Raw genomic sequence first — 9,909 nt, 5'->3', positions numbered from 1 at the left:
CCACTAATGGAGGAAAACTTTTTCACTAAGAGCGCGTCCGGCCATGCGATTCTGCGCTGTATTGTTGTTTTATTCTTTACTGATTCATGATTATGCTTTAATTGTTTTGTGTATTATTTGGATAATAGCAACGATTTACACCTCTACCAAGGAGGTTATGTATTCACCGATGTCACTGTCTGGGTGTCTATTCCAGTTTGTTTTTTGTCTAGTGTCTTTGTTGAGAATTGTAATAAAATACGCGACGACTTGGTAAAGAAAGTTTGGCACAAGTTTTTTTAGATCCAGCTGTAGGGGGCGTCCCATTTTTCGTATTCCCACCATGCATTTCGGTGGAACACTTTTTTTGTGTGGAGAACTCTATCTTGTATTTCTAGTATCTTTGACACCACTCGATTAACGTTACGCTAGCGTAAGTCGTTGTGTCTGAACATAGCCATAACCTTTGATGTCCCGAGATGAGCGTCCTTTTGTTGAATTACCTTGATTACACCCAAACACCGCAACGCTCGAGTTTCAAACATACGGGTAACTAGCTGTACTAACTTTCTGAGTAAATTGAAGGCGCAATTGCAAACGATGGTGCTTAGCGAAATTTGATTGGCTAAATCTATGGCAGCCATCTTGCATGGTACACACACACAGTTCTGCGTATTTCGAACATCGAATACATTGCGGTTAGCGCTCTAGTATTCTTATTATATCTCTATGGGTGGTAGCCACTGTGTGTGCGCTGAACCGTGGAGATCTCTAGGTCCCCGGTTCAATTCCCATCGCTGCTTCTCCTTGTGTTTCATTTAGAGGGCTGAAATGCAAGTTACAATAGCTCACCGTCTTTCGGATGAGACGATTAAGCCGTTGGTCCCGTGTGCATTTATGGCCCATGTGCACGTTAAAGAACGCAGTGCACTCTTCAGAAAAGAGTAGGGGATTGTCTCCCCGTGTACTGTCCAATCACCACCAACCACCAGAAGGACCCCACTGGAAATAAGTTTTCTTCTAGACTTTCGTAGGCTTTCCTTGGTGTTTACACCGAATAAATCCAATCCAATATATATATAGACCTTATATATATGGTGGGGCTGAGGTGATCTAACTTTTTCCAAATTGTCATTCCTTGTTCTCCTCTATTTTGCTTTCCTAAATTCGCCACTGATAATGATGAATTAAGTAAGTATATGTATGTATGTGTATGTATGTATGTGTGTATGTGTGTATGTGTGTGTATGTATGTGTGTATGTATGTGTGTATGTATGTATGTATGTTCGTTTCGAGGGGCCCTGGTTCGAGAGTACAGTCGGTGCCCTCCGCATATGTATTGACCGACCAGGCAAACTAAGCTGTAGTCATGTACAGTTAAGATAATTACTCTTTTACTGAAGTGCTTTATAGTAAACATCCACCTGATACCCATCCCGGATTGTAGGTTTCAGTCTTGTGCCCCGAAAATAAATAATCACTTTGACATGGGTATTTATTAAAGTGATTGATTGCACAATATAATTCATAGTATGCCTGCCATCTTGGAGTCTATGTTTTTGGCAAGAATATTGATTTCAATGTATTAATGAAAATAACAGATACAGATACTTACAGTCATGAAAACGCTTAGTACAATCAATATACGCTGTATACATCGAAGTTTTACTAAATTACAGTAATCTGTAGTTAGTAGGACTAGTTTGCTCCCACAGAAAACTCTTCAGTCTAGCTTTCTGGGGCTTGAACAATGATTACGTATGGAAATAAATGTGCCGGTACATAAAAATTATGATCATTCAAAAACAAGGAAACCTTAAAAATCATTCGTGCTGTTATAGCAAGTGTTCACAGCGGACAAAAAAAGATCTCATGGTCGACTAGGTCGCTGGTTTGAGGGAGTGAGTAAAATGTTCATGAGGAACTCTCGCATAATAAGCAAATTTTGTTGGAAGAGTTTGACCTTACAGGATGTCTTATTCTTACAGTTATGACTCAAGAATACATTAAGCCTATAAAAATAGGCCTATTCAGAACAGAAATAATAGGGACTACGCTCTATACCTGTCATACAATTAGCCCAGAAAATCACAACACATGTTTAGAATGCTATATCTGGATCCATAACAACAAGTGATGTTGAAATAAAAAATAAATAAATTTAAAAAAAAACATTAAAAGAAAACAATTACCTTTTCTGTTAAAGCAGGAAAAGCCAATAATTCAACATAAGATATCGTCCAATTCCGACAAGAGCCCGTGAGCTTAGATTTGTTTCAAGATTTGACTATTTTTCACCTAGTCTTCCGGCTGATTCTTATATAGTACCTAAATATCATCAAAATACCGAATTACCGATTATGTTTGTACTAACTTCTTAAACACCATTTACATGGCAATAAATGTTGTGAATTATCCAAGAATTAAGCCTATAATAAATATATTAACATTATTTAACATCAAAAGTACGGTAGGGCTGAATATGACTTTCTTACTTGACTTAAGGGCGTACTTCGCGGGCCTGGTGCGTTGAAGTTGTTGTGGTAAATCTGGTTGGCCTAGTCTGCAGGCTGGCATTCTGATGATATGCCCAAATCATTTTAGTCACTACATTAGTAATCTTAGTTGTAATGTCCAGTTGTTGCAAATGTCTTTTCTCTGCTAGTCTCTTTAGTGAGACACCCAGAATGGAGCGAAGACACCTCCGTCTCTTCTGTAATCCTGTTAGTGGTGTCTCAAAAGGTTGACTATATCTCTTCCAAATCAGTGTTTGCTAGTCCAAGACGCGTGGTCTGGCGTCGCTCAAAAGCCTTTTGAAAGTGTTCCTGGGGATCCAAAAATATGACAATTTTTGGGTTTCAAAGGCTTATTCGATTTAAGTGTCCACCAATATGTAAAAAAACACATAGGGCCCTATACATTTTCTCCCCAACGAGTTGTGGTTTTTCTCCCCGACAGACGAGGGGAGGCAGCTCTTCCCAACTGGCGCCACCTCTTTGGCGCTCCTATCTCATCATCAAGCCCCAATTTACCTCACCTCCCCCACCTACTCTAAATCCCAAATTCAAGGCTCCTCATACACATGGAGGTCAGGAGGGTGGGGTAGGCAGATCTTTCCGACGAGGGAAATTGGAAGTTAGTGACTTTCTAGAACACTCACATAGGGCCTGGAGAACACCCCTGGACAGGAAACTCTTACAATTTAGGGACTTAAAAGGCATTAAATAAGTCTCACACCCTGTAAAAAGTGTTTTTTTTTTCTCTCCGAAGATTTTTTTTTCTCACAACCGTGGAGATCCCCGTGACTGGGGATCTGTAGCCACTGGTACCACCTCCGATTCCGTCATCAGCATTTTACTCAAAATATAACAATATAAATGAACACTTAAAATGGGGATCGATAAGCTCACTGTGTGTGTTACCCTTTATAAACAATTTCATATTCGAATCCAGTGGCGGATCTAGGAGGGATTTTCACAGATGGACGATACCTCCTCAGCCCCAACCATAGTGGGGCTGAACAACAACAATTAGAATATACAAATTGCGGTAGAGACAGTTAAAACATCATTAAAAAGGGACAGATGCCAGAATAGCCAATGGAAATCTTCAAAAATATTAAATATAGATCAACTGAAATAAAAGAATACGTCCTCATTGTTGATTACCACGTTCAATTTCACATTTTCAGTTCCCCCTCTCCCAACCTTAATAGGGAACTCCATTTTGGGAACATCCCTATTAAGGTAACACTTTTTTGGTGTATAATAGGGGTTCTACTATAATTTTATTCATATTGTCAACAGATAGGTGTGTTCTAGCTGGGATATGTACTTTCCAGCTAACAATATTACGTTCTAAGAACGTTATAATAACGTTACAGTTAGGTGATAAAAACCTTATTTTGTAGAACCATATGTACGTACTTATAACCTAATTTCACAACCTAAAAACAACGTTTGAACGTGCTTACAACATTGTGTGAACGTTATTAGCGACATTCCTACCGCGAACGTTATAAGAACGTTTTTAGTTTGCTTCCTGCATTCTCAGAGCTTATAGTGATGGCGATTAAGAAAATGATGATGACAGGTGGTGGAATAGCCGAGTAATGAAAGGAGTAATGACATTAAAATAAGTCCACCATAAATGTGGCCAGAGCAAGGGCAAAGATCTTTTTGAGAGGTAGAGTTGGGTGTGGGACATTCGTGACTCTACATTCATCTAAGCACCACCATGGTGAGGTGCGAACATTTGAAAATATAGTACCATCATAGTCAAAATAAATCCTCAACAAATCCCCCAGTCGTTTCATGGCATAACCTCATTCGCTCTTCCCATTTATACAGTTAATTTGAAAAATGTTCAGGCATATACTTAATAGAGGATTAAAGGGTTCTGTAGTCCAGGTGCAGGACAAAGGCAAAAAGAAAGAAAGAAGATTTCTTTTGTTATCTAAAGGTAACATTACTTGGGTGTATATGATATCTGAACTAGTCTATGCTATTTTTACGTTACCTTGTAAAACTAATAAAATATCTTACAATACATGTTTGCAGTAGTAGTAGTAGTATTCTTGACGAATGAATTGAGTGCAATATTTATATGAGGTCGTGTATATAGAAATAACATGGTACACGTACCAATACAATAGCACACGGGCCTGCATTGTAATACGTTAAGCCAATAAAAAAATATGAGAACTACAAATCCCCACATACTAATCAGGGTACTATAATTTTAGCATCATGGAGTAACTTTTGTGGCAGGTACCACTCTATTGTCAATAACATTTAAAAAAATGTTATATTTGGGCTTTAGTGGTTTTATAACATGTTAATACGATCAAATGTCGCATAACCTTCAGTTAATGCTGGGATTACATTTTACCTTTTTGTATTAACAGACTTCTACCAATTCCGATTATCAGTCGTTGGCTGTCCAGTGCTTACTTAGCAACGTTTTTCTAATCGTCACAACAGCTAAGGTAGGAAACAAGTTTTGAACAGTAACATTTTTAGATATTAAGACAGTGTTTGTTTATTTACATATTACTGCACAACTGAATCATCGCTGTGTTAGTTGATATTCATGCCTAGTCTGATTAAGCTAGAGTTTGAAACAGAATGGTAGAATATTGCACTAAGTGTAGGCCCTATCTGATTTTATATCTTGTTTAGGTACAATTTAATGTTTAATATATAATACTCTGGCATGTATATGTTGGTCTTTTTATGTTTATTTTGTTATTTTCAGGTCACTGTATTTTTTCTGATGAGTATTACAGTATCTTAGTTGTTTCTATCTAGTCAAAAATTAACTTAGAACTAAAATTCACTTTTCTTAAAGACCTTATAATATATTAACAATTTTAATAGCAGTGCACAATTATGTAAACTGAGTTGATGACAGATACGGATTTGCATTACAGTGATTCAATTCACTTTTGTTATCCGATTGGCCCAGTAGTCTTGGATTTTGTAATTATTATATTTGGGTTTTTTTTTTGTTTTTTTTTGTTTTTTTTTAATATTTAAGGATAAAAACAAATACTTAATTTGCAATGGACCCTCTAATTTTAGTATAGGCCTAATATTTTTTCTTATTTTTTTTTAAATACGATAAGTAAATTGCTCAGAAACAGTTAAGATAATGTTGAAATAAGGACAAGTGTTCGGTATGAAATAGGTCTACAGTTCAATATATCTTCTATAATCTGAATATAGAGATTCAATAAGTTACTCTGGAAATTAGTAGAAAAAATGCATAGATGATTTTGTTGCAGATATAAGAGACAGTATATATATATATATATATAATTGTTTCATGTCCCTTCTCTATGACAAAATACGTTTTATCATACTTTATCTTATGTTAGAAATATATTATGTAGAAATATATTTTCTGATAATAGATAACATGTTTAATTTAATCATTTTTAGAGTTGACTGGAAACAAATCATGGAGAATGGATCTCATCAAGTTCGGGTGATGCTGTGGTCGATGCCAAGGACACTATCTACAGCATTCACAAAATGTATGAGTCACTTGGACAACGTAAGTGTCATCTCAGAACCATACACGTGCGCCATGATGTATGGACCAGAAAGCCAACTGATAATGCAGAAAAAGTCTAAAGATGCATTCGAAAATCTCAAAGATGCTTCGAAGATGATCAGTCTTCATGACGTAGGACTTGATCAAAACTTGTACACGTTCAAATGGGTTAAGGAATCGTTACTAGAGGGAGATTATCCAGGAAAAGACATTGTCTTCTGTAAAGACATGTCCCAACCAGTTTCAGTTAATCATTCCCTGATTCCAAAAGGATATCGCCACGCGTTTATGATCCGTCATCCTTTAAAGCTATATAAATCGTGGAGTAAGGTGTTGTTAGGTTATGGTACGACTCAAAGCCTGGATGAGGTCTTGGATATCGGTGGTGCAAAAGGATACGCGTACGCAGACCACCTTGAATTATACGAATATTTGATATCAAGTGGAATCGAACCAGACCCGGTTATAATCGATGCTGATGAACTGCAATCTAATCCAGAAGGCATTCTTCGAAAGTTCTGCCAAACTTTAGACATCAAGTACACCGACAAGCTACTCTCCTGGGAGGCGGGTGATGGTGTTGTCAAGGACTGGGTTGCGTCTAAGATACAGCTACAATGCAACAAGTTGACGAAAGTTTACCAGAATGCCTTCGACAGCACCTGCTTTAAGAAACTAGATCCAATGCCACTACGCTCGGAGCTGGAGAAATGTGTTCTGAAATGCGCCGATGAAACAATGCCAATATACATGAAAATGTTCGAGAAACGTTTGCGACCATAATGATGGATACCATTTGAAGGCAATTTGAAATGCGTTTAATTCCATGCATTAGTAAAGAGTACGTGTCCGTCTAGGACCCTAGGTTATAGTGACTGAATTTATTTTCATTTATTAATTTATATAACTTGCATATTAAATTTTGTTTTGTGTTCATTTCACATCGGTTCATGTCTTTTTTACAATTTTAGGGTTATCCCCGATATGTTCATATTTTAAGAGCATATCGAATAAGTGTAAAATTAAGTAAATCCACTATAGAACGTACACTCGTCCATTTTCATTAACTAATATTACTTCTCGTATTATATAATGTCCTTACGTCATACAGTGGTCCTACTATTTTTAATATGTTTTAAATTAGCCAAATAAATAATAATTCGGTATCTTCAATTTTGTTTGTGTGTTCATCCTAATGTTGATATTTTAAAAAGCATATGAATATAAAGTGAGAGTGAAAGTTGCATTTTCATTGATCTATAATGAAGTCTATACAGTGGTTCTACTATTTTTAATATCTGGATGAATTAATGTAAACCATAACAATGTGCACAAGTACAATGACGAAAACAATACACTTTCGAAAAGAAATTTATTCTTGTTATTTTTGGAGCTTTACGTTATACACACGAGAAATATATTACTGATCTATCATCACTAGCTGGAACACCACGTTTGGAGGAAGGAGCACAGTATCAATCACGTGCGCGACTCCGTTGGTTGTTGCAGCGTCGGCTATGATCACGGTGGCTTTGTTGTTTAGAGACAATCCTGAAAAAAACAATTTGATTAAAGTCAATTTAAAACCGTCTTCACCATGATCATGTAAACATGTGGACAGAAAACATTTTAACGCAGACAATCTTCATATTTTGAAGTCATACTGGAAATGACAAGTAACCTCTTCATAAAAATACGGACAAACCGATTTTGAAATTTAAATGAAATTTTATATTACGGTAGTAAATTCATGAGGCAAGTATTAGGCAGCATAGTATAGTCTATATATTTTCTTGGTCTAAATATTTAATCGATATATACTTACCACCATCAGAAGAAACGTTAATTGTGACGTCATCTGTCGTGGTAGTTTTTACTTTGCCAACACGTTTTAATGCAGCACTAAAGAACGTTCCATTTACCAGGTGATACGAGAGAATTTTAAATAGCTCGTCTTTGTTGCCGAGTAGTTTATCAAGTGTTCCAGGTGGAAGTTTATCAAAAGCATCGTTGGTTGGGGCAAACAGAGTGTATGGACCACCTGGAAGAAAATAGCAAAATAGCAAACTTACTGGTAGAAATATTTAATGTTTTGCAGACATCAAGCCTATTTGCTATTGCAGGGGTTTAACTACTAACATCTGGCTGGTGTTACCTTTGAGTGTGTCTGCAAAGCCCGAAACTTCAATCGCTTTCAGTAGCGTTGTGAAATTTCCATTATGTTTTACTAAAGTCAACATGTCATTCATAGGAATAGGAAACATAACACGATCTACTACATGGATGACGCCGTTAGTGGCGCAGTTGTCTGGTTTTGAGATTGGTGATCCAGTTGCCGTGGTAAGCTGTAAATTAATCAAACGGGTTGTTCGAATTCAGTAACCAAATTTACCTATTGCAATGCAGTGGCGAAAGCTATTTAATTTTCCGAGACCATGGGCGCTAAAGGGCGAATAAACGTAAAAATGCGACGGGATTTTCCATACCCCACTGGACCCTGTGCACAGGGTAGTAGGACCCAAAATAGTTTACTAGGGTCTCGGGCCTCTTCATTACGCATTTTTTTTATTGCCAGGGATTAACGACGGCTTACCTCACCGTAGGTGTTGATACGGACGGAAGTTGATTTTAGAAGACTTGGCAGAAGAAGCTCGTTCTTCTTAAGCTGTTTGAAGTAGACTTTGGTTCCAAGAATGTGGTAGTGCAGGACATCGGTCAACATTTGCACATCATTTTTAATTGCCGCCATAACGTCCTCTGGAAGTTCGTCAAATGCGTCATCAGTAGGGCCAAAAACCGTCAGGTGATCTAAAATAAATTACAGTTCGTGCACCAGCCAGTTTTATTTATTTTATTTAAGAAAAAGGTGTGATTAGGGAGGCCTACCAAATTGCTAGGAATAAGCGACAGATATTTTGATAATCCAAAACTCATCAATTCCAAACTACATACTTTACTACCTCCTATATTAAAATGCATGATAAACGCCTAATTATTCACCACCAAGCCTACTACCAAAAAAAAAAAAAAAAATCCCAAACCCGTAAGCTCTTCTGCAAGATCTGCAACGGTAATCAGTTCAACAAGAGTGTTAAGATTAAGCGTCTTTGCCAATTCAACTACATTCGATTCGACGTTACCGCTCCCGAATGCAGACAACTCTTTCCTTAATACATCCACCGTGAATTCTGGAAAAGCAGACGAAACACACACAAGTGCGGCAAGCAGGATGATAGAATTCATCATTGCTATAATAGTTATACTTCTCAGTTGTTCGCTCAATAAAAGAAACGACTGCACATGTAGAATTTCCATGTTTATATACTCGAGCGAACATACCATGATTAGCATAATACTGATCGCTCAGTTGGTTTGACCAATGGTTGTTATAAGTAATTGGTACGTAATACTATCACTTAGAATGAACATATTCACAGTTGTTAATGACAATAATAAAGGATCATCAACTCGGGCAACTGAAAAACTTTATGTAACGGTTCAAAACCGACGAATGGATTGCAATAAACATTGCACATGGATCAGTATAATTAAGAACAAGCTACATGCAATTCAAAAAAATCTATTTACAAGTTAAAATAAGAGCAAAAAAAAAAAAGATATTTTATACTCAATTATAATTCAAAAAAACACTAGCGCTCGACCGTTACACACAATTTACGCCTACAATGTAGTGTATAAGTACATGTCAAGTACCGTACAAAAAATAACTTTAAAATACTACTTCTCTTCACAATAGGCCTAGGCATACAAAGACTTGGCATAATAGTGTCGACAAAAAATGATCTATAAAGTTACTTCTCTGATCATGAAAAAAAAAAAAAAAAAACGAAAAAAAAAAAAAAAAAAAAAAA

General features: G+C 36.6%; 2 protein-coding genes across 2 annotated transcripts; one reads left to right on the top strand and one right to left on the bottom strand.

Annotated features, from left to right (window-relative positions):
* Positions 1-4,811: 4,811 nt before the first annotated feature.
* On the top strand, positions 4,812-7,210 carry LOC117123322 (branched-chain-amino-acid aminotransferase-like protein 2). Its single transcript, XM_033269208.1, has 2 exons — positions 4,812-4,967; positions 5,923-7,210. The coding sequence occupies exon 2, from the start codon at positions 5,942-5,944 to the stop codon at positions 6,818-6,820; it is 879 nt and encodes a 292-aa protein (XP_033125099.1). The 5' UTR covers positions 4,812-4,967; positions 5,923-5,941; the 3' UTR covers positions 6,821-7,210.
* LOC117123321 (uncharacterized protein sll1483-like) lies at positions 7,121-9,367 on the bottom strand. The gene is made up of 5 exons (XM_033269207.1): positions 9,079-9,367; positions 8,631-8,845; positions 8,193-8,382; positions 7,863-8,078; positions 7,121-7,588 (listed from the first exon to the last, which is right to left on the bottom strand). Exons 1-5 carry the CDS (start codon positions 9,350-9,352, stop codon positions 7,458-7,460), a joined length of 1,026 nt encoding a protein of 341 aa, XP_033125098.1. The 5' UTR covers positions 9,353-9,367; the 3' UTR covers positions 7,121-7,457.
* Between the last annotated feature and the right edge of the window lie 542 nt (positions 9,368-9,909).

Source organism: Anneissia japonica, unplaced genomic scaffold (genome assembly GCF_011630105.1).
Source record: "Anneissia japonica isolate Jap-2015-1 unplaced genomic scaffold, ASM1163010v1 scaffold287732_len518695_cov146, whole genome shotgun sequence".
NCBI classification, from domain to species: domain Eukaryota; kingdom Metazoa; phylum Echinodermata; class Crinoidea; order Comatulida; family Comatulidae; genus Anneissia; species Anneissia japonica.
Note: the sequence above shows the minus strand (reverse complement) of the source record. Positions and strands in the feature narration are given on the sequence as shown.